Source organism: Zosterops lateralis (genome assembly GCF_965231275.1).
Source record: "Zosterops lateralis genome assembly, chromosome: 2".
NCBI lineage: Eukaryota > Metazoa > Chordata > Aves > Passeriformes > Zosteropidae > Zosterops > Zosterops lateralis.
The window spans coordinates 2932715-2957821 of record NC_139763.1 but is presented as its reverse complement, the minus strand read 5'-3'; the positions used below and the strand labels follow the sequence as shown (position 1 = coordinate 2957821).

Genomic DNA, 25107 nt, shown 5'->3' with positions numbered 1-25107 from the left:
CTTTTAACGACTTGGAGCGATCTTTTATTTCTTTTTTTACACCCTCTTTCACCGCAGAGCCGCTTTCCTTCTCTTCCTCTTCTTCCTCCAGAGCACGCCTACAACTAACCCGCTGCAAAGACACAACGCTCAGAGCCACTTTTAACGACTTGGAACGATCTTTATTCCTTTATTCCTTCATTCCTTCATTCCTTTATTCCTTTATTTACACCCTCAGAACTGCGGAGCCCCGAGGCCACCGCGCGCTCCCCTCACGCTGAGGGGAGGAGGGGGAAAGGGGCGGAGCGGCGCGAAAAGGGGCGGGGCGCCCAGAAAGGGGCGGGGCGCCGCGCGCGCCAGGCCCCCTCCCAGCCAATCAGCGCCGGGAGCTCCACTCCCTCCCTCCCTCCCCCCTGACGCCAGCGCTGCGATTGGCCGGGAGCGGGCGGGAGGGGCGTGGCGCGGCGCCCGCCATGCTGATCACGCTGTGTTACCTGTACCTGTGGGCGCGCTGGGGGCCGCGCTCGGCCGCGCTGGTCCGCAGCACCGTGCGGAGGCTGCACCGCTCCCGCTGCTCCTTCACCTTCTGCGCCCGACAGCCGCTGCCTGAGGAAAAAGTGTGCCTCCGCATCGGGGGAAAGGTGTTCTGCACCGGCGAGGCGCAGGTAGAGCGGCGGGAGTGAGGGATGAGCGTCCCAGTCCCAGCGCGGCAATGGGGATGGGATTTGGGGTTTGGTTTTTGGGGGATCGGTGGAGGGCGGGGGTTTGGGGTTGGGAAAAATGGATTTCCTGGCGCTGTCACAGCCAGGGGGAAGGAGGAGGGGACACCCTTTGGTAGGAAATGTCAGTTCTGGTGTGGTTCGCTCTCCTCGCTGTTTGCATTGCAGATGGGCCGAGGGATGCTCTGTGTGATACAAAGGTCTGTTTATATGTATTTATATGTGTGTGTGTGTATTTAGTGCGGCTTTGCAAGGACAGCTGTGGTTATAGGAAAGCTTGGCTGGGAGAGCTTGATGGAATTTCACAGAGTCACAGAATGGTTTGGGTTGGAAGAGATATTAAGATCATCCTGGTGAGATCATGGGCTCCAAGCCTGGCCTTGGGCACTTCCAGCAGCCGCAGCTTCTCTGGGCCCCCTGTGCCAGGGCTTTCCCACCCTCACAGGGAACATTTTCCTCCTAATATCCCATCTAAACCTGCTCACTTTCAGTTTAATGCCATTCCCCCTTGTCCTATCATTCCACTGGGAAAATCCTCTTTACATTTTGACAACATACTTTGAGCACCTATAAGGCTTTTAGTCTAAAAATATTTGTTTTATGGGTTCAAGATTCATGTCGGGGCTTTAAAACGTTGCTGGATCTGCCCTGGAATGTGAACTGAGCCTTTGGTTCCTGAGATCCTTGGTCTCCTCCGAGGAAAATGTGGTGGGAAATGAAAATCCCATTTTTTTTACGAATGAGCAGAGCTGTGGCAGCCCATGACAGTGGAAAAATCCTGCGCCTGAACCATTTCCATTCGGCACTGCTGGATGCAAAACTGAAAGTGAGCTTGCTTGACTTGGAGGATGAAAAGTGGAATTCCCTTGGCACTGCCCCCAGCTAGGCTGAATTATTTAAATGACTCCTGCATTTTCTCTAAATTTGTCACTAAAACGCCAGAATTGCTCTGGGTAAGGCTCTTCTTGATCTCTGCTCTTGGGCTGTGTCTGTGGTTGGGAATTGTTTCAGTTGTTCCAGGCATTGCTGGGAAGGGATTTATGGAGCGTGTCAGTGCCTCTCTCTCTTCAGGAAGCAGAAAAGCTTTTCAGAAATTCAGTGGGTAAAGAGAACGTTTGCAGCGAAGGAAAACAAGATTAGAAATGCTGCTGGAGTTGGTTCTATTTAAAACTAGTTTTTTTTTTTTTTTTGCTGTTTAATGAACAGATTATTTCACACTGATGGTGTGATTATTTCAGACTGATGGTGGCAACCTCAGAATCTTTCCCAGCCAAGTTAAATGTTTAATTCACATTCCAATAAAACAAAGCTTTGTTTAGAGGACTCCTGCCTCAGCTGCCCTGGGTTATTGTTCTAAGTGAAGAGGATTTCAGCTGATTTCTGCTCTTTGCTCCACTCCTGCTCGTTTCTGGAACAGCTTCTCCTCAGTCCTTGCACAGCCAGCACATTTTTTTCTGTCTGCAGTGTTGTTCATGCAGCCTGATTTTATAATCTGCTGGGTTTATTGGGAGCTGGGAATGCCCTCTGGGGAGCTGCAGCTTGGCACAGAAGACTCAGGGCTGTTATTCAATATGTTTTTTATCTCTTTAAAATTCGTGGTGACAGCCTTTGAGGATCCCCGGGGCAGGTCCTGGTGAGCTGCATCACTGAGGAGCTCTTTACATCATCTGTGAAGAGATAAAATGTTAATTAAGATTATTTTTTTTTTGGCTTCTGGGCAGCCAGCAAAGCTCCTTTGCTCTCCCAGTAGCTTGGACTGTGATCAGCAGCTTGCTCAAGACACTGGCGAGTCATAAATCATCACCTGGGAAGGCTTTTTTTGGGTTTGATCTTTAGCCAAATCGGATGTTTAAGGTGTTTTAAAGCTTCCTGAGCTCAGTTCACTTTCCTGTGGGAGAAATCAATATTTGCTTGTGCAGCTCCCGTGCTCACCAAGGGTGGTTGGATCAGTGAAGTGCCCCCCAAATCTCAATATTCTGTGTTTTCATTTGAGGTGTGCAGGGATGAGCATTTTTAGTGTCAGAAGGGAATTCTTTCCTGCTCCTATGTGGAATTATTGAAGTTGTGTAAAGCAAAGCAGTTATTTCTAATGTTTGCCATTTTTAAAAAATATATCAGACAAATGAAGTTCAAAGCAATATCTACATAAAAATTAAAAATTGAGGTAATGTTTTCCTGGGGAGCTGTGAGGTGTCTCAAACTGGTTTGGTGATTTGCTGATTCCAGTTTTGAGCTTTATTTGTTCCTTGATGAGGGCAAGAGAGGGAATCTTTTGTAATTGAATGAAGAAAAACTTCTGTCCAGTGGTCTGCTGGGTGGTGGATAGAACAACTTAGAGGAAAATCGATTCTGAATGAATTATTTCTTTATGTTGTATGAATTTCACAGTGAGTGAGGAACTTTGATGCAGATAAATGAGGATTCAATATTGATAGTGGATGGGAGAGGAGGATCAGGTGAATGAGGAATGTGACAAATGTCCCACAAGAGTCACAGAGCCAGTGGCTCAGGGGTTTTGTGTTCCACTCTCTCTTCATGGAAAACTGAAAGCTGCAGTTTGAATTGGCTTCAAAACGTGGCTTGTCACTTTCAGTTTTACTTTTAGTGTTCCTTTGTAACAGCTCAGAACTTTATCCCAACTTTATCCCTTTTTTTGTCTCCTGGGGAATGTGAAATAGTCATCACCCTTCCTTGCAAGGCTGGAGGGTCGGATTTGAACTTAAGCCGGGCATAATTTAAAAAAATAATTCTATACAGACATTCTTTTCCTTTCCCATTTCTTCTACAGTTCCTTGATGACTTGAACAGGTGGAGTGCACTTCTCATTTCCCCCCTGGTTCACCCTGAGAAGCTGCTGCCAGCAGAGCACATTGCCTTTGTGACAGAGAGCATCTCTGCCCACACTGGCAACTTCCAGAGAGGCCCCGACTCTCCAAAGGAGGTGAGGAAAACCCCTCTTTGTGTCTTGCATAGAAAGGATGTTATTGGGAATAAAAAGGGAGTTGATTCATTTGGTTCACTGTTAATGATTAAGTTCTATTTTGTGTTTCAGACACAACCAGAGATGTTTTGTTGAGGCTCTTCAGTGGCATTTTTCTCTGGCTGAGGGTGGGAATTGTCCCTCTGTTCTCGAGCCAGACTGGGAGAAGTTGGGATTGTTCAGCCTGGGGAAGAGAAGGCTCCAGGGAGAGCTCAGAGCCCCTTCCAGGGCCTAAAGGGGCTCCAGGAGAGCAATTCTGGACAAGAACTTGGCTTCCACTGCCAGAGGACAGGGCTGGATGGGATCTTGGGCAGGAATTGCTCCCTGGGAGGGTGGGGAGGGGCTGGGATGGAATTCCCAGATTTGCTGTGGCTGCCCCTGGATCCCTGGCAGTGCCCAAGGCCAGGTTGGACATTGGGGCTTGGAGCAGCCTTTGGAAAATCCTTCTCCTGCTTTTTTTTCAGCCCCCTTTAGGCACTGGAAAGCTGTAAGAGAGGAGAGATGGATCTCTCTGCCTCCAGGGCAGAGGGGAAAAGGGCAGATGTGCAGGATGTCTCTGTGCAGGCTGGAACAAAAACATCTGGAATTCCAGAGCTCCTCTATGATCCAGCTGGTATCAGCCCTGGGGCCATGGATTAGAGTGTCCCTAAGGGCCATCTGTCACCTGGAATCAGGTTTCAGGCTCTTTATTGGAGTTCCAGGAGGTCACATCCAGGTGCTCATGGCCTGTCTTCTTCCCTGGACGAGGATCTTGTGTTTTCCAGGTCATTTTTTCCAGGAGATGATCCAGCAATCCCCTGTTGGAGTGAACATGGGGAGCAAAGGCTTGGTGAACAGATTTATCTGAGGGCAGGGACAGGAGGACAGGCTGGGAATGGGCTCAGCTCCAGGTTTGGGGTGCAGCAGTCAGACTTTGGGGTGCTACAATCAGACTTTTGGATGCCTTCACCCCCTGCCAGTCCCATTGCAGAGCACGGATTTGGGGCCTGTCAGTCAGGAATGATGTCCAGAATTGCTGTTTCAGGGAAATCCTTGGTTTCATGGAGCTCTGAGGCACCCAGGGCTTGGTGGGACTTTCTCTGCTGAAATCTTCTCATCCTGATTCCACTGGGCACACGTTTTTCCTTGGAGAAAACCTGCATTAGCTGCTTTGGGAATGACTTTATTGCCTTTGGTAGGTGGGATCCATCCAGGTGGGCTTTGCTTCTGGAGATGAATGAGCTGTGCCCTCCCTCTTCTCTCAGAGTTCCCCTGGGCAGTGCTGGCCCAGCTCAGATGGAAGATTTTTATTTTATTTTTACTTTCATTATAACAGAAAGATCCACAAAAACATCTGCATTGAAGCTCTAATTATCTATTCTTTTCTCTTTTTTTATTAATCTTCTTTAGTTTACTTTCATTTTCTTTAGGAAGGAAAATTTCACGTTCTTACGTGGACGTTAATAATGAATTTGATTTACCAAGCTCAAAAGTGATAGTCCAGGCAAAAAAAAAAAATCAAAACTGAAGAGGAAAAGGACTGCTGATTAATTTTGTTTATTGTTTTTCTGCGTGAACACAGTGAAGTGCTCTTAATTTTGGGACCTCTGGCTGTCACCATAGCCAGGGGCTGTGGGCACAAGCTGCTCTTGGGGGAATTTCTGGTCAGAAAAGCCATTTTTTGTAGGAATATCAGTGATCTGTGACTGGTGAAAATGAGGGGGACTCAGAAAACAAGAGTGTGAATAATGTCTCATCTCCTCTTAAGAGCTGCCCTTTCATCCTTTATTCTGACAGGATTTTGATTTCGAATTGGAAAATATTCAAAAGCTGGAAAACAGTGGAAAAATTTCGAAGCTGTAAAATATTCCCTGAGGGTTTTTGCTCTGCTTGTGGAGCCAGTCCAGTGGATTGTTGCCTGAGCAGGATTTCAGGGTCAGAGGTTTTGGCAAGAGCTTTACTTTGTGAGTTCCTCCTGTGGGTTCACTTTATTTGCACTAGGCAGCAGTAACTGCATTTTACATCTGAGGTTTTACTTGGTGCCACCAAAGAAAGGAGCAACAGATCTTCCTCGCAGTTTCCAGGTGTGGGTGTTCCCTACTTGTGCCTGTTCTTTGGATAAGAAAGGAGATTTAAATACTCTGGGAGTAGAAGGATCCTCTGCCACCACATTGAGCCTGGGATGTGCTCTGGAGTTTAACCCCAAAGTGGTGAAGCCCCACACGCTGCTCCCCTTTTCCTTCTGGAAAGGGAAAATTTTCACAAAGAGTTAGCAGAAGTCATGGCTCAGGAGATCACCACCCAGATTTCTTGTTAGATATCCAAAGGCCAGAAATAGAAATATGGATTGAAAAGCTCACCTGCAGAGCTGCCCCAGCCCTGGGGCCCAGCCCAGGGAGGACGTGGAGCTCAAGGAGAGAGCCCAGAGGAGGCTCCAGGATGAGCAGAGGGATGGAGCAGCTCTGCTGGGAGGAAAGGCTGGCACAGCTGGGATTGTTCAGCCTGGACAGGAGAAGCTTTGGGCTGAGCTCAGGGTGGCCTTGCAGGGCCTGAAGGAGCCCCAGGAAACCTGGAGAGAGACAATTCCCAAGGGCCAAAGGGACAGGACACAGGGAATGGCTTCACACTGAGAAATGACAAGTTTAGGTGGAATGTTGGGAAAAAATCCTTCCCTGGGAGGCTGGAATTCCCAGATTTGCTGTGGCTGCCCCTGGATCCCTGGCAGTGCCCAAGGCCAGGTTGGACATTGGGGCTTGGAGCAGCCTGGGACAGTGGGAGGTGTCTCTGCCCTTGGCAGGGGTGGGAATGGGATGATTTTTAAGGTCCCTCCCAACCCAAACCATTCTGAGATTCTGTGACTGAATGGTCTCATTTGGGTTGTGCTAATCAGAACCTCCTTTGACAATGACTCAGAAAGGAGACAGAAGCATCAGGGTTGTTCTTTCTTATTGTTCCCTTGGGAAATACCACAAAATCAAAAGTTGGAGCTGGATTCTCTTGGCTGTTGTACAATTAAATGTAAACCATTTAACTGTAGTAAATAAAAAGGTACATTTATCTGATTATGAACAAGTGGAATAGCTGACAGCTCATCCTCAGCATTCAAAATAAGTTTTTCCTTACTTCAATCACCATTTTACATCTGGTGTGTGGTGATGAAAAGATGAACCTCATGGAAGGTTCATGGAATTTCACTTTGTCTCCCAGTTTTTGGAACATGGCAAAGGCTGATTTTTTGGTTTTTTAGGTCACGAAGGCAGGTGCTGCTTCCTTGTCTCTAAAAATTCCTTCATGGGAGAACAACTGGTTTGTGTGTCCGGTTGTGTCTCCTCTTTGTGCAACGGGTTTTCTTTCCTGGGAAAGGGAATTTTGGATGTAGATAAACATCTCGAGCCCTCTGGGCTTAGTTAATGCTTCTGATAATTTTTATTCAACCCCTGTGGTTTACTTTTGTTCTTTTTATCAGCATTCTTGCTTGGAGTTTGTGCTGAAGGAAACAAACAGAATTTTTCTTACAGAATGTGATGATGCTCTGCTGCCGTTTTGTTGCTGGGAACTTTCAGAGCCTTGATCTTTGGGAGATAATTCCTTTGTCCTCCCAATTTGCTCCCAACACTTGGTGTGGATGTTGTTCTCTTCCATCAAGGCTCAATCTTTGCTGCCTAAAGCCAACCCCTCCCTCAATAAATTTTTGAGTTGTATTCAGTTCTCCTGCAGCTCATCTTGCAAACTCACAATATTGTTGATACTTGGGGGATTTTTTTTTTCCATGACTTTTCCCAACTGAAAGCCATCCATATGCTCTGTTCTAGATTGTCAAGTGGTCAGAGTTTTGTTCACCCTTGGCCTATAAACCTGGTGAACCTTTTAAATTAATTGCTGAAGCCAGTGTAGATAATTTCAGTAGCCTTGGAATAGCCTTCCTGGAAGACAGGCTGCAGATGGATAACGGGATGGTGCCACACAGGATTGTTTGTAAGTATCCTCCTGATCATTTTTAATAGCCCAACATATCTGGTTTATGATTGTTTTAGGAATTTGAAAATAATTTTTATACCTACTTGAAAAATCTGCATTTATTTGGACAGAGTTTTCTTCCTGTTGGGATTCCAGGCAGTTGATCCCTTTGTAGCTCTGCTTTGATTTCATAGGATGGGGGAGTGGTTTGGGTTGGAAGGAGCCTTAAAAATCATCCCTTCCCACTCCCTGTGGGCTTCCACTATCACAGGGTGCTCCAAACAAGAAGTTAGAAAATACTTTCTTTAAGTCTTGTCTGTTAGATTAACAAACTAATTAAAAAAAACCCCAAACCTGAAAGTTTTAAAGCAAATGTTCTCTTTTTTTTTTTTTTTCCTATTTGAAATAGAAGTGTATCCAAACCTGAACATGGATTGAGAACAATTTGGTTGGGCTTTTTGTTTGTTTGTGGGGGTTTTTATTTGCTTTGCTGTTTTTTTTTTTAATGTAGATCACAGTGCACTGGCACAAATTAAGGAATGACAAAATCAACAACATTTAACTGAAGTGCAAGAAGACAGGGATATTCTCCCAAAAGAATCTGAAGGGAAATTCTGCCTCTCTTGGTGCTTTTTTTCGCATAAATATTCCCCCAAGGAAGAATGGAAGCTGAGAGTGTCCCAGCCACTCCTTTTTAAAAATGTTTTCTGCCTCTTTTTGCTTCCAGTGCTGTGTGGAAGCTGCTCCAGAACAGGCTGGGGGAGGCTCTGGATGGAATAACAGAGGTTGGAAGCTGTGAAATTCCCTTGGGATATCAGAAAAAAAAAAAAATAAATCTTGCTTCGTGTTTCTGCTCCAAAGGGGATGTAGTTTCATAAGGAAAGGGATTGAAGTTGGATCCGCAACAAAATTTTGTTAATAAGTTTCTCCCTGAATTAAAAACACGATAAATTTATTCGGTTTTGTGTGAGTGGAGAAGGATTCAGTAAAATTTTTCAGATTTTGCCTTGAAGTGTTTTGGTGGCTCAGCAGCTGAAGAAACCCTTCCTTGTGAAGAGTATCTTTTTCTCTCCCCTTTGCTCTGCACATTTCATGCTGGCAATAATCGTCTTTGCTCTTCTCTTCTCTCTTGTATTTGCTATGAATTATCTTCACATTTCTGTCATTTTCAGGGGTAAAGGGGAATTTTTCACAGTTCTTCTTATTTTCTTGTTTTCCCTTGGATTCTTAGCTCCCAAGTCTTCTCGTGGGTGGGTCTCTCTCCCTTTCTGCAGACTGAAATCAGTTCAAATACCTTTTTCCTCCCTTTTCTTGTGCCAAACCTTTATCTGCAGCTTTCAGCCCTGCAAGGGACGTGGTCTGATGTCTGCCTTACCCAATACCATCACTTCATTGGCTTATTACAAAATAGTTCATTTCCAAACAGCAGCAAGTGATTTTAAACCCTGCCCTCCTCAGAGGAGCAGTATTTTTCCAGAGGTATTTTCTTTTCTTCGTTTTGTCTTTAGATTTTATGTTCTGAGTGCAAATCTCTGTTGTGCTGTTGGGGAAAATAGGGTTTGTTGTGTCAAATCAGTGAAATTCTTGCTGTTGCAGAGCATTTGTGATGAAATTAAATTCTGCTGTTAATGATATTTATCATAACTCTTTTAGGTTGTTATTCTAACCCCTTTTTTTATTTGTATCCTTTACCTTTTCCAGCTGTGCATTTAGAGGAATCTGCTCTGAAGGAGTTGGCACAGGAGGCACCGTCGGCGAAGGAGAAAAGCTCAGACATGGATGCAGTAACTCCTGCTGGGAAATCAGGATTAGGCCGAGGTGAGGAGGAGAAATCCAAGCTGGAAGAAGAAAAGGAGCAGGAGGAGGCAGGAGCTGGGGAACACCACCACTTGCACCATTCCAGCTGCCACGAGTGCCTGCAGCTGGAGAACACCACCATCGAGTCGGTGAAATTCGCCTCCGCCGAAAACATCCCGGAGCTGCCCGAGGATTGCAGCAGCACAGCTGGGGAGAAGGGGGATGAATGGCTGCAAAAAGGAGTGAAAAGGATCAACCTGGCTGGGAAACCCCCTAATATCTTGATTTACCTGGGCTCTGAGGCTGCCAAAGGCAGGTTTGAGCAGGTGAAATCCGTCCTCAGGGAATGTGTGGATGCTGAGAGTTACACCATCTACCAGCTGCACCAGGAGCAAGTGCTCAGGGATCCCTGGATTGACAACTCCCTGCTGCTGGTCATTGCCACAGAGGAGCCCATTCCTGAAGGGAGCCACAAGCAGTTTATGACTTTTTTGTCCAGAGGGGGAAAGATCCTTGGCTTCTCTTCGTCCTTCACGTTCGGGGGCGTGCAGCTCAAGCACAAAAACAAGCTGAGGAAGGCTGTGCACGAGCTGCTGGTCTCCAAAAAGGACAGCCCTGAGGTGAAGCTGAACCTCCTGGTCAGTGGCTGTGTTTTTGAGGAAGGGATGAAGGGAGATGGCAGCAGAGTGAAGGTGTGGAGTCGATTAAATAACGCTGATAAAGACCCTGTTATTGTGCATCTGACTCACGGGAGCAGTGGGGGAGAAGCCATCCTTTCCCAGGTACTGTGAGCAGGCAAAAAATTCATTTCCTCATTGCTGCATGGTGTGCAATCCTCAAAAATCGTTCTCATTGCATGTTCTTGGGGATTCCTGTCAAAGGGAGGTGTGGAATCATGGGATGGTTTGGGTTGGGAGGGACCTTAAAGATCAACCATTCCCCATTTTCTGTGGGCTTCCACTATCCCAGCGTGCACCAAACCAGAAATTAGGAAATACTTTCTTTAAGTCTTGTCTGGTAGATTAACAAATCTATTAAAATTATGGAATGGTTTGGGTTGGGAGGGACCTTAAAGATGATCCCATTCCCACCCCTGCCATGGGCAGGGACACCTCCCACTGTCCCAGGCTGCTCCAAGCCCCAATGTCCAACCTGGCCTTGGGCACTGCCAGGGATCCAGGGGCAGCCACAGCAAGTCTGGGAATTCCAGCCCAGCCTCTCCCCACCCTCCCAGGCGTAAATGGATGTCCTGGATGTCCAAGGGATCCAAAACTAGGGTGGGTCTCACTTGGAATGTCACTGCTGTGAAAACACTTCTTTATTTTCACCCTGGAGCCAGCCATGTGTGGATTACAGAGGGTTTGTGCAGGAAGCAGGAATTTCACTCATCAATCCATGGAAATGTCTCCAAGGAGTGCCAGGGGATGGTGCCAGGCTTCCCAGTGGTGCCCAGTGACAGCACAAGGAGCAGTGGCCATGAACTAAACCACAAAAATTCCACCTCCACGTGGGGAGGAATTTCCTTCCCCAGAGGTGGAACAGCTTCTCAGGGAGGAGCTGCTGGAATCTCCCTTTCTGGAGACATCCCAACCCCACCTGGACACTTCCCTGTGTCCCCTGCTCCAGGTGACCCTGCCTGAACAGGTCTGGATCATCTCCAGAAGTCCCTTCCAACCCAAATTATTCTGGAATTCTGTCATTTTCCAGAGCAGAGCTTTCCCTTTTCTGCCTGCTGGAAGTGATGCAGGAGCACAGCTTGAGCAGATTTTGGGAGGTGGGAAATAAATCCCACAAAATCTTTACAAAAATAGGAAATTGTGGCAAAGCAAGAAGTGCAGAATAAACTTTGCCGGAAACTTTTTTTATTTCTTGAGTCCTTATTCAGGCTTTAAAGCTTTAAATGTTAAACATTCTGCACTTGTCAGATAACTCAGAGAATCTGAGGGGTGGAATTGGGGTGATTTAAGATGAGCCAAAATAATTTATTCCACTTAAAAATAATATCCCAGGAAATAGGTGCCTCTCCAGTATTATGATACTGTGATCTCTGGTTAAAAAAAATCACCAAAACAGCCAAAGAAAACCCTCAAAAAATTAAACATAATATTCTTTTCTTTATTTTTACCTTCTGGATAATGAGTGAGGAAGGGAAATGTTGGTCACTGATTATTGAAATGATTTAAATATTCCCAGCTAAAGTTATGAGTGGTGGAAAGGCTGATCAGAGGTACCATCAAAGTTAGAAAATAAATCTGCCAAACACATTGAGAAAAGCAGAGCAAGATTTCTTTTCCAATATTAAGTTAAGGAATATAAAAAATGAACAAACTTCATGGAAGGTTCTATTTTTACCAAAATTTTAGGTAGGGAACTTTCTCAGGAGCCCAGAGCACTGCTCAGGGATCAGGTATCAAGACTCTTGTAGCAGTTATGGAGCTCAAAATATTCGAGAGGTTTTTAGAAATGTTTTTATCTTTTATCAGCTTAAATCTGCTGGATTTTTTGGAAACTCTGTGGGAAATTATAGGATATTTATTGGGTTTTTTTTGTAGGCAGCTCTGCCCCCTCCATGTGCTGCTAGAAAATGGATTTGATTCTGTCCCTGCAAGTTCTGATTTGCTGCACCCTTTAAATTGATCCTCCTGCTGTAGTAAAACTTGATACTGCAGAGGTTTTCCCCAGGGAAAAAAAAAAGGGCATCATAGCACAGCTTCAAAACTCAGATTAAAAAGGATTAGTGTGACATTTTATAATTCTAAATGACTTCCAGTCTGGATTTGAAAAGCCCTTATTGTTTCCAGGGGGCCAGGCAGTGACATCAGCCATGAAATATTCTGGCAGGTTTGTTTCCCCCTCTTTTCTGTGCTCCTCTGGTGGCTGGGTGTGTCCTGCCTCCTTTTTAATGTATTTTTTTACAATGGTTTGGGTTGGGAAGGATCTTAAAATTATCTCATTCCACCCCTGCCATGGGCTGGGACACCTCCCACTGTCCCAGGGTGTTCCAAGCCCCAATATCCCACCTGGCCTTGGGCATTTCCAGGGATCCAGGGGCAGCCACAATCATTAATTTCCCTGAATTTCAAGGAAAATAGATAAAAACACCAAGAGCATCCTTAAATTTTGCAAAATGGAAGGCGTGAACAAAATTAAGGGCTTTATTTAACAGCAATAAATGAATCTGCAGAGTGCAAGAGCTTTGAAACACCTTGAACACAAAAGGAAAAGCAGGAAAGAACAAGCCAAAAATGAGGTTTATGAAGGATCTTTTTTTTCCCCTTAATTTTTTTCCTCTTAATTTCAACTTTTAAGCATCTGCTTCAACCATGAGGTGTGATTTTCTACCAGGTGAGAAAGTAACTTTTTTAGACAGAAAGGTTTCTTTAGCTGCACTGATTTCCACTAAATTAATTTGTGTTCTCCATGTCTTGTACAACTTCTAAAAGGCTGTTTCAATTTTAATATCATTTTAATGGAATTCTAATTTTAATGGAATTTCAGTTTTAATATCATTTTAGTGGAATTCCAATTTAGAGGAATTTCAATTTTAATGGAATTTCAATTTTAATGCCATTTTAATTGTAATGGAATTCTGCTCTTGTACAAGCCAGGATATGACCAGCCTTGCTGTTGGTTGTGGCAGACCTGAAAAAAAGCAGAAGGTTTAAATTTAAAAGCTGGTAAATACAAATTTATTCAACTCCTCCAGAAGAAGTTTATTAAGAAGGGAAATTTTAGGTAGGTTTTCTTTAGAGGAGATTGTGGTGTATTGACAGCTGGTGATCTCTGAATTGGAAACGGATTTATTATTTTTTTAAAATATATTTTGTCAGGCCCATTTGGAACTGGACAGCAGCTCCATGGATGTGCAAACTGAAGAGGATTTTAATTTGCTCAAGATGAGCAATTCCAAGAGATACGAAGTTCTCAAGGAGATCCTGACGTGCCTGGGGCTGAGCTGTGAATCCAGTGAAATCCCTGTGTTAACACCCATTTATCTGCTCTCTCCAGATGAGGTAAGATGGGATTTACCCTGCCGGGGGGGAAATTTAGTTGTTTTTTTAAACTCTGGTAGTTCTTTTTGGAGAGTTTTCAACAGATATTCCAGCCAGGTAAGCAAAAAGTTTAATTTTTAATCCATCACTGTTTTGTTCCCTGCTAGAAGGAATTTTGAATTTCCCCACGGGGGAATTGTGCAAGATTAATTTTACTGTATTTCTGTATTTTGCTGTATTTCTGTTAGGAATTTTTTCATGCTGTTCCTTAATTGTTTGCTACAGAAAATAACTGCTTTAAAAACCAGGATTTATAGTTGTTTTAAATCAAGATAAAAAAATGCTGCACAGGCTGGCAACAAAATGGGAATTGTGAAGAGCAGAATGGGGTGAGTTGGGATGGGTCAAGGATTGCACAGGGAAAACCTTCATTCCTGAGGATATATTTGAAATATTCCTTTGAATATTTCTTGGGAATATTTGTAATTCAAGGGTCAGCTCTCCATGAGACACTGCTCTGAAGAATAGTGAGGAATAGATAAAGAAACTTGATTTTTCACTTGTTTTTCTTTAAAACATGATTTCAAAATAGTGTGTGGATTGATTCTCTGTGTGGAAACAAAACTAAAACCTATTTAACCTCTTTGACTTATATTCAATGTGCTCCAGCCACAAGACTTGTTTATTGAACTCTTCCTATTTTTGTTCTCCTCTTTCACTGTTTTTTTTTTTTTTTATGTTAGTTTTTGTCCAATGCCTTTGGACTTTTCAAACATGTCATAAATTAAAATTCAGCCAATTTCTATCCAAACTTGCCATCTAGTGGCATAGTCCAGGGTTGCAGACCATCAAGTCAAGATATTTTAACAGTATATTCTTTAGTTAAAGTTTGTAGCACAATTAGTTTTTAAAATTTTACTCCTAAATTCTATTAATAAACTATTTTATTCCTAAACTTCATTAATTTTAATGTGGTTTTATGTGATTTTAATTGTTTTATTGACATATTTGAATGTTGGTTTTGCTGTGTGTAGTCACTATTTTCATATCTTTCCCTTTAGCCATGATAGAATTCCAGAATTTTGTGTAAAAGGAAATTTCAACTACAACTAAAGAGTCTGATGAAGAGGGAGCTCTTAAAATAAATAATGGATGTGTCAGAGTTCAGCTTTCTCACAAATTATTTATTTTTCTCCCTCCATCCTGTTCTCTCCATAGGTTCTCCTTGCCTTCCCAGAGAGCCAGGAGATACCAAAAATGGGAATTATTTGAGGAAATCCTTAATTATTTTGCCAGCAAGTGATTTTGGGATGATTTTCTTAGACTTCCCTGTAATAAAAATTCCAGAATGAGTCAATTAATGGTCAGGCAAGCTCAGGGTGCTGTTAACAGATCCAAAAATAATGAGAAATACTTTGATTGTTCCTAATCCTCATCCCCAAACTGGAGTTTCCATCGTGGTTAAAACCTGCTGGTTCCCCTCACCTGCTCAGATTTTTCTGATTAATTTTTTCTGATTAATTTTTTCCTTTTGCTTATGAGGAAGAAATAATAAGTTGGTTTGCTCTGCATTTTCCATTCCATTAAGAGAAAAATAAAGCTGAGGGTTTTTTTGGGGGGGTAATTTTAAATTTCTTTCAATTTTAAGTGCTGGTTTGGGGAGTTCTTTAATTTACAGCAGAGCTGTCCCTTGTTCTCTGGGATTTCCTTGGTGCCTCTTGTGTCTTTTATCACTTCAGAACTTGCACCAGACACATTTTCTGCTACATTTTGGGCATCAGATAAAATTCTGAGCTTTATTCTGTGAACAAATAGCTTCCCCTGACTTTTCTTTTGCCTTAATTCCTGGACAATCTGTGTTTTTCTGCATCATTGTTGAAATGCTGTCAAATAATCCCATCAAACCTGTGCTGCTGATGGATATAAATGTAATTATTAAGAATTTAAGATGTTCCTCTCCACTCTGTGAATCTTTCTTGGTCTTTTACATGGAATTTGAAGCTGTTCCTGAGAACTGGGGTGGAAATTTTTTTTTTTCCTTCACAGGATTCACATTTGGAAGTTTTAATTTCCAGTCCTGGACCTTAAAACCACAGTCTTGCTGCATGGATTAAAAAAAAAAAAAAAAAAAACAGCAAAGGCTGAGCAGAACTGGAATTACTGTATTTTAAATTGAAATGAAAGCTCTGCTGTCTGAATAATGGATGGTCATGTCCATCTTTAAGAATTTTAGATCTTAGCAGGGAGAATTCTGCTACAATAACCACAGAGGCAGCGTTAGAATGAAGAACAATTGAAATGCTGCTTAAAAGCTTCATTAAATCAACACAGCTTGATGCTAAATAGAATTTTAGAGGCCAGTGTTGATAGCAAAACCCAGAACCTTTTGTCTTTTCTTCTTTTCTTGCAGAGAAGTTGAGCAAAGTGAGAGGGAAATTCAGTGTCCCTGGGGGAGGGAGGGACTCAATGTCCCAAGCTCTGATCTCCCGTCTGGCACCCACATGTTCAGTGGCAGCTCCAACCATAGAGATCTGATTCTTTCTGCAGCTTTGCCCTTAAACTCTCTCAAATATTTTGCTCTTTCAGCCATCTCCAAGGATAACTTTTCAGACATAAATGCCAGGATTGTGTTTTATTGCCGGGAGTCTCAATGTAGGTTTCAAACCCAGGGATTTACTCCTTGAAGAATGAGATTTTGCCCCAGTGGTGATTATTCCCATTAGGAATTGTTACACCCACACATTTGCTCATCTTAAAACTTGAGTAAAAAACTCCTCAGGCTCAACTTTTTTTTTTTTTCTTTTTGTGTTTGAGTAACTCAGTAGCTGGAGCAGAACTAGCTCAGTCAGAGCAGATTTCCACGTCTTGATTCTTGGGGTGGCATCGTCTGCTTTTAAATTCCAGGTCCATTATGTCAGCCAAGAAAATGTGGAGTTACTTTATCCTGAATAAATCTTCCTTTGAGCAAGGGAAATTTGAACTCTCAGCTAACACTATAATGAACCCTGATTTCAGGGTACGTTTTTGAGACAATTGTTTCTGAAATGTTGCCATGCATATTCATGGGTGTTGCAGGACTAGAGATTCGACTTCAGGGGTTTTTTAAAAAAATTTCCAGTGCTAAAATCAGGGGGAGTTACACTCAAAGTCCAGAAGTTTTGTTGCTGTCCCAAGTTTTTAGTTCACAAAAATGTATAATCTACAGAAAGGGAGATTTGTTTGTTTTCTCTTGTCCTGAAAGACAGTAGAACAAAAAAACAAGAGCTCTTTGGAATTATTTATTACAAAAAATAAATTTGCTCTTTTCTCCGGCTCAGAAGTAACAAAAGAGGTGAGAAAAATATTAAATGAGCAACAGACTGTGAGAGGCTTGAATAAATCACTGATAATTCATTGGTGTCTAATTTTTTTTATTATTATTTTTTATTTGTATTATTTGAAATAAGCAAAAACCTTTGTACTTGAAAGCTTTTCCCAGTTTGTTTCTCAGCTAGAAATGAAAATCTCTTTCAAGGCAAAGTAGCTTCAAGGAAAAAAAAGATCAGATGAAGCAAAGTAAATGCATCTGTACCAATTATTTGCTGAAGCACCTTATGGGTTTTGGGGAATGGATTTAATTTATCTATGAAACTTCACCTAAAGGCTGATGGCTGTGTTGTAATTTAAAAATATGGATTTAGGGCTCTTTTCCACAATAAATTCAAAGGAATTTGTTGGGCTGCAAGGCTTTGAGTTGCCTGTGTGTGCGGGGAGGGTGGGTTTGCATTTGCTGGTTTTGGGTTCTTCCCTCTCCCCTCCTCAAATTCACTTTTGTTTCTTTACAACAAAAAAACTTGCAAACCCAGAAGGGGCACACAAATTACAAACTTTTTCCAGTGTTGGCAGTTGTGGGATGTGTCAATGTCTGGATTCTGATAATAATTCCTGCTGTTTGCTGCTGTTGGAGTGTGGTTCTGAAGGGAATTGTTCTCCAAGGAAATGGTTTTTGACAGTCTGTAACTCCCTTTTTTCCTCTTTTTGTTTCATTAGCGTTCAGGATAATGAAATTATGTGGGAATTGTGTCCAAATTCAACAGTTCAGAGCTGCTTTTTTCTGCTTTTTGTATCTCAGTGATGTTTTCTCTTGTACCTCAGTGAACATTTTTAACACTCATCACAGCATCGTGTGGTGGAATAAATTCTGTACATTTTAGCACATCTTTCTTCTTTCTCCTCAGTCTTCCATTACTCTGCACATTTTTATTAGTGTATAGAACTGTTGGTTCTTGAGTTAAATTAGTAAAGTTTTGGGTTCCAGTTATTTGGTGGAGGTAAAAGCTTAAAATAAAGCTGAGTTTGTGGAGGAGATTTTGCAACAGTCCAGAGCAGGATGCTCTTCACAGGTTGTTCTGTGCCAAGGCAAAGAATGAGAGTCACAGAATCCCAGAATTATCGAGGTGGGAAAGAACCTTCAGGATCAGGCAGTGCCACCCACTGCGACCAGCATCAGCCCAAAGCCTGTCCCCAAGGGCCACCTCCAGCCTCCTCCTGAACACTCCCCCAGACAGTGACTCCAAACCTCCCTGGGCAGCTCATCCCAAGGCCTGACCACTCTGCCAGGGAAATTTCCTTGCCCAATCTCCAGCCTGAGCCTCCCCTGGTGCAATTTGAGGCCATTTCCTCTCCTCCTTTCCCTGCCCCTCCTGGCAGGGACTTGTGCAGAGCCACAAGGTCCCCCCTGAGCCTCCTTTTCTCCAGGCTCAGCCCCTTGCCCAGATCTCTCAGTCTCTCCTCACAGGACAGGTGTTCCAGACCCTTCTCATCTGCATTCTGCTTCTCTGGACACAGGGAAAAGGTGTTTTTTGTTTCAGAACAGAACAATTTTTCAAGGTGTTAACCTGATGTCCTTCAGTGATCCAAACAGGCTCTTTGCATCTGAAAAGAGCCATGAAAAGGAAACTCTCAAACAGGACCTGGAGGGGCTGGAGCGTGTCCAGGGCAGGGAAGGGGGTGGGGAAGGGTCTGGAGCCCCAGGAGGGGCTGAGGGAGCTGGGAAGGGGCTGAGCCTGGAGAAAAGGAGGCTCAGGGGGGACCTTGTGACACAAAAATTCAAGTGGTCAATTGAGAGATTGTTTATCCTGGTGGGAAATCAGGATTTGACTGACAAATGGGCTTTTTTCATGCTGCCTCCTGTAAATATGGCTTGAAGGTGAAGGAGTGCAGGGCTGGTTGGGATCTTGGGCAGGAACTGTTCCCTGGGATGGCGTTCCTAGAGAAGCCCCTGGATCCCTGGCAGTGCCCAAGGCCAGGTTGGACATTGGGGCTTGGAGCAACCTGGGACAATGGGAGGTGTCCCTGCCCATGGCAGGGAGTGGCAATGAGATGATCTTTAAGGTCCCTCTCAATCCAATCCATTCTGGAATTCTCTAATTACTAGAAGGCTGGATTATCTCCTAATTTCTTCACTCTTGAAACTTTTCTCAGCCTTTTTCCTGGAGCTGTTTATTGAGGAAAAGCTGGGATGCTGCAGCTATTTCCAGTGAATTTTCCAGGACTGACCAGTGTCCCTGCCCAGCTGAGCCACATCAGCGTTGTCATTCTACTAAAATCCCCAGGAATCTTTGTTGTTCCCAAAGCTGGATGCACTTGAGGCTTTTTCCTCCATCTCCTGCAGTGAGGGGAAGGTGTTTGCCAGCAGGGGACACTTCTGAGCTGGATTTCAAGGGGAAAAACAAGGGAGGGATGGAAAGCATTTTATGCATCGTGTGTTGTAGATAGATTTGGGTGTTTGCAGCAACTGCCCTGTATAATATTTCCTCACTTTTAAACACAGGAATCGATGGCCTGCACTGTCAGAATACATTGAAGCATTTCCAATTAAGAATCTCTTGATGGGAGATGAAGGGAATTCCAAAGGTGGAGCCAAGTAATTCCAGGTGGTGGTTAAAGATACCTTTTCCTTTTTTTGCTGTTTATCTTTAGGGAATATTTCCCGTGTATTTAGGGCAGAGGGAAAGGGAAATCTGGCAAACATTGCCTTTATTTTACACTTCTCTACTTCAAATTTTGTTTGCCTTCTGTAGGATGGCAACAAACATGCTGTTCCTGTTAAACAACATTTGTAGGCACATAATAATGAGCAGCATTCTTACTTTGCATTATGGTTTGTAAACAACTTTTGGGCCATTGTATTATTTATTGATTCAATAAACACTTTTGAGGATCATTTGGAAAGTGCAGGAAGCTTTGAGGAGTGAAAGAAAAGATGTTTTTCGTAGCAATCTCCATAAAAAGGGTCTTTTATGCTGCTGTGAGAACTAAAAGTTAATGCCTTTTGTCCCGAGTAGCATTTAATCTTTGTGTGGAGCTCACTCTGATGTGAAATTATGATGTGCTGGCATCTGCCCAAAGTGCCACTCATGGAATTGGATTCTCTCATGTTTCAAGGCTGGCTTCCAGTCAGTGTGCATGATACTTCACAACCACTTTCTTCAGCAGGCCTGTTCCTTTCTGTGCTGGAGAGAATGGAAAATTTCATTATGCCCCCAGAATGGCTTATGTAATCTATATTTAAACCATTTGTGATCTCGGTCTGCTGCTGATTCCTCACTCTTGAGATGACAGGGAGCAGCAGCACCAGGCCTGAGCATTCCTTGAGTGCAGGTTCCTCAGCAGAGTGGTGAGGCTGGCTTTTCTCAGCCTCAGCTTTTACCTTGGAGTTTGTGATGAGGATCTGAACTGCAAAAATCCAACCCTCGGTGGCGGATTGATCCCAATTCAGGTGTCACATTCTGCCTTGCTGGGAGGGCTGCAGTTCCAGTGGCTGGGTGAGGATTTTGTTTCAGCACTCCTGACAAAGCCTTTGGAGTCAGGGCTGCCCTGGAGCAGATGGGGGATTTTTGGAGAGCACCAATCCCTGACTTTTGACAAACACTGCGGCACCGCTCTGACCTCACTGGTAAAGATCTGACAAAAGTGGAGGATTTCCAAACAGAAAAAAAAAAACCCCTCAAGGTTCCCTGACTGTCCATGGGGCCTGCAGCTAATTTATGGAAGTGAGACTGGGAAAATGAGAGCAGGCTTGGCATCAGCTGGAGCCCGGGGATGCTCTCGAGTTACCATTGCTCAGAAATGACGCCTCCTTCCCACAATGGGAGATTGTTGTAGTGCTTGTCTGACAGTTTCATTAGGGCTCCTTTGGTAGCTTCACTTCCAACCCAATTATGGCCAGAGTGTGTGTTTAATTAGCATATGTTTTAATTAAAGGTGTAAGTTGAATAAATGTATAGATAAATAACTGGATATAACCAAGAGGAAATAAAAGCATCTTCTTACATCTCTTCGAAAAAGAAAAAAAACCTGCAAACTTCAGCTGCTTTTGAAAAACTGCATTTGCAACACTCAGGTCTTCTGGATATGTATTTTATTCCTTTGACAATTCAGCTATTCAGTAATGTTACCAGAAAAAAAAAAAGTCTACAACACAAAGTTTATTATTGAAGTTTATTATTGCAGTTTATTATTGAAGTTTATCAAGCTGGATTTATTCTGGAGAATTGAGATGGGGGTTTAGTTTGAGTTATTGATTTAAAAGTGGTGTTCTCAGAGTTTGTCACTGGGCAAAGACTCCGAAAAACCCCATTCTCAGGTGTGACTTGTGCCAGCAGTTGATGGGGAAGGGGCTGCCTTAGAGATTCTGTTGCATTTCTCCTTTGACAGTTCATTTCCAGCCATGGATTGTGACATGTTGAGGAAATCAGGAAATTCCAGGTGCAGGGGGAGTGGAATTTGGCATGTGCCTGTCTGGCTGACACGATGCAGTTCTTAGAGTGAAAAGCTGATTAAAGAGCAGCTGTTGGCTGAAATCAGAAAGTTTGCTGTGGTTTCTGCTGCAAGTGTCCTGTGAAAGATCTTTTTTTTTGGAGGGGGGTTTGCAGTGGGTGTTCCCAACAAGCAGAACATGTTCCACTTTAATAAACCACTCCACTCACTTGGCACTTGGACTGGTGACATGAGGGACAAAGGATTTACAGGAATATTGAGGCAAGGTTTTCTCAGAAGGAAAAAGAACCTCACCAGAACACATCTTGTGCTGTACATGTGTTTTCCTTCTACTAGGAAAAGTATCCTGTGTAAAGGTCCATCAGGGCAACCTGTGTTTTACAATTAGGTCATGCAGAGCTCTTCTTCTCAGGATGAAATGATTTCATTTCAGGAATTTCAGTTTTATCTCTGCCAGCATTTCCTAGAGGGATCCACAGCAGGGGTGAAGTTTGGCCTTGCACCTGTGTAATTCCATAATTCTATGTATAGTCTGTGTATGTGTGTTAATATGTTTAAAAATATGTAATTATTTAAATCTGTATATAATTTTATTGTATTAGTCATATTGGCCCACTCAAATTTCAGAGATTATCTCCTTTCTTTACTTATTTCTTACTAAACAGACAAGATAATAAAAGTGAGTCAAGTGCCAGAGGCCCAGAGGAGACCAGAGAAGAACTCCAGCCCTGAGAAAAGCTGGGATGAGAGTTCTCCATGGAGTGTGTAAATCAGAGCATGCTCCTTGACTGATGAGGATAAGAACTCTTTTTTCTTTTGAGAGGGAAAAAATGCAGGAGGAAGAGCTGGTGGATGTGGTTTGATAGCAGATGAAAAAGCAGAGGCTGTGTGGGAGGAGGAGAGAGGGGAATGGGGCAACAGCTGAAGAGCAGAGGTAAGGAGTAAGACTTCAACATGGAGAAAATAACTTTATTATTATTATTTATTATTCCAGCATTCCCTACAGCTGCTGGTTGTTATGTGCATATCTCATAATTGTAGCTATAAAAATTTGTGCTGCTTTGGACTGATGGTTCCACTGAAATGTGGGACAACATTGGATTTTTACAGCTTGTTTTATTGGGAATCACTTTCCTGCTCTAGTCTGTGTTGTTTTCTCAAGTCTGCACTAAATTGAGCTGCTGAATTTGTCTGAGAAATGCTTTAAGAACTACCTCAGAAAACATTTCAAAATATATTTCCTTATTTGTAAAAAAAACCTAAATAAATATGTATAAATATATAAATATATTTAAAATAATAGTAAAAACCAAGCCATAGCAGAATCAGTATCAAGGAGATTTTAACATGGAAAAGAATATTTTCTTCAGTTTGAGAGCATTAATTGGAATAAATTTATGGTTTTTGCACGTGGTGAGAACTTAAATTTGTAGTTTAGATCATTTAGAAACCAAATTTCTTTCGGAGTGGGTTCACGGATTGCTGAGTCTCAAAACATTTGCTGGACAAACAATACACATGTAAATTTTTAGTTCAGTTTCTTTCCCTTAAATATGGACTTAGGGAATTCCATGTCTTAACAGCTTCAGCCAGAGAAACTAAATAAAAATAAAGCTGTTTTCCTTTGCTGACAGAAAGAAAGAGATTATGGAATATCTATGGATATTAATGTGGATTACTGAACCATTCATTTATAGCTCCTTTTTTTTCTGATTATTTTTTGATGTTACACTTGCAACAAAGAAATTAATCACAATTTCTTTTTGTAATTTACCATTCAACTGATGGACAGGTCATAATAAAAATATTAAAAGTAACATTGGTCTCATGATTAAAATAATTCAAAGGAAGAGCAACATTCAGTTGGAGAAAGTGTTTTATTTTAAGAGCTGTGCCTGGATATTCCCTGCTTATGGAATAAAGTCAAGTTTTAGGAACTGAAAAACATCTTAAGATCCTCAATAGTTTTAAAAACTTATTTTGTGGGATCGTATCTTGACATTTCCACGGAGTCAGAATTGAAGCAAATTAATTCCAGGAGGTATTTCTGAAATTCTTTTGCAAGATAAGGAGCAGTAATTGTGTTTTGATGCACGATTGTCAGGCTCTAAATAAAAAAATTGCATCTGGCATGTTTTGATTTTAGAAGTTATTACATGAAGTGAGCAATTACCCCGTGCGTTTTTCTGGTCTGGAAGACATTTCTCCTTTCGAAGATGGAATTGTTGGTGTTGGGACTTGTGAATGTACCACAACTCCCCGTCAGGGAGAACTTTTATCTGGTTATTTTCCATTTTTTTAAACGGTGTTTTAGGTGTTGGTATCTCAATACAATAATTTGCTGATGGAAAAGAAAATGGAGTAGCTGAAAACAAGTGGTAATTCTTATTTTTTTGCTTCTTTGGAGAGAGGGGCACTTTTCCCAAAGTTACCATAAGAGTAGTAAAGTTACCATGTGAGCTGCAAATTAAAATCAATATTTGAATTTCCAAGGTTTTTGTTAGAAAGACCTGGAAACATTTAAAAATGTTCTTCTGCCTTTAGAATATTTCTGTCATTATTTTAAATGAATTTAATCGGGAGCTTTGTGCAGTTATAGGAGGATTTTCCTTCTATGTGTTTCAGCCATATTGATATTAATTACACATAGATATTAACAGATATTGATAATAATTTGTTATAATATTGATATTAAAACACATTTTAAGGGTAAATGTTGGATTTGGTGTTTCAGAGGAATATTTCAGAGTATCCAGACAAGATAAGGGTTTGCTTTTGGTGTCTCTGCAGCACTTTTGGAGGTGGAAATGGAGTTTTCTCCAAATATTTCCAAGCTTTTTTCTATCCTACATAATCCACTCTGTTTAATTATCAGCCCAGATGAGACATTTTTGAACTGCATTAAACTTTATTATAATTATTGCTGCCCTTATTGCTCCACTTGAAAAAAAAAAATTCTCCATCTGTTCAAGGACGTTTCTTCCTCTTAGAAGCATTTGATAATTTGCTGGGCTGAAATTTGATAATTTCTCAAATTTGATAAATTGCTGGTAGAATTTAGCTTTCCCAGCCACTCTCACAAATCCTGATTTTGTTTTTTTTTCACTGGTTTGGCAAACTGAAAGCACATTTCAAACTTTAAATTCAAAATTAAATAATAATTGTTTTGCTCACAGTATCCAGCAATTATGTTTAGATCCAAACTGTCCTATTTAGCCAAGGATAAATTAATCACTAAATGTCACCTATTGATACAGATTTTGTCTGGTTTGAGTGCATTAGTTTGTGTGCAACTATTCTGGAAGTGCATTTTAAACTCTTTTTGCATTTTAGTATTGATTTAAGTAATCCTTGAAGCTTTTAACTTCAGGACAATTCCTTTTTAGGAGTTACCCCTTCAATTTGGGACTATTTATTGTAATATAATGATTTTCAACAAAGTTGGTTTGTATTTAATCAGATTAAAGTTTATCTTTGGAGTGGATTTGTGGTATAATTAAAAATTTTGGTTCCTTTTGTGACACTCAAAAGAAAAATAGCCAAGGTCAGGAGAGTCTTAAAAAAGCAGGGGTTGAAATAAACACACTTTTGACATCAAGAACCTGGACAGAATGAAGTGAAGCAAATCCTTGCCTGGATTAATACAAAATTTTAGTGTCAAAATAATCTTTTTTAGGTTTGTAATTTGAGTGAGTCTTAAAACTCAGGAGTGAGAGATGTTTGCAGGCACTGGGGTTTGGTTTTAGTCAATTTGAGTTCTCTTTGGGCCGTGTTTTACAGGAACTTTGGATTATCTCCTGTTCACAGCAGTGGAGCACAAATATCTGCAAGGGGCAGAGACAGGTGGTTATCCTCAGGAAAAAAAAAAATCAGGAGAATCCCAAATCCTGCAGAATAAAGATGTGCCATTGTCAGAAATGCTCCTCCCTGCCCGTGTTTGGGT

At 42.1% G+C, this 25107-nt stretch overlaps 1 protein-coding gene across 1 annotated transcript in view; it reads left to right on the top strand.

The window, feature by feature from the left end:
* Nucleotides 1-452: 452 nt before the first annotated feature.
* Nucleotides 453-25107, top strand: part of HLCS (holocarboxylase synthetase) — a gene marked incomplete at its 5' end in the record, with an annotated part of 120756 nt that continues 96101 nt past the window's right edge. The window contains 5 exons of the mRNA XM_083884098.1: nt 453-644; nt 3487-3639; nt 7470-7632; nt 9316-10193; nt 13242-13424. Of these exons, the coding sequence (XP_083740224.1) occupies nt 453-644; nt 3487-3639; nt 7470-7632; nt 9316-10193; nt 13242-13424 (1569 nt within the window). The remainder of the gene's footprint in view (nt 645-3486; nt 3640-7469; nt 7633-9315; nt 10194-13241; nt 13425-25107) is intronic.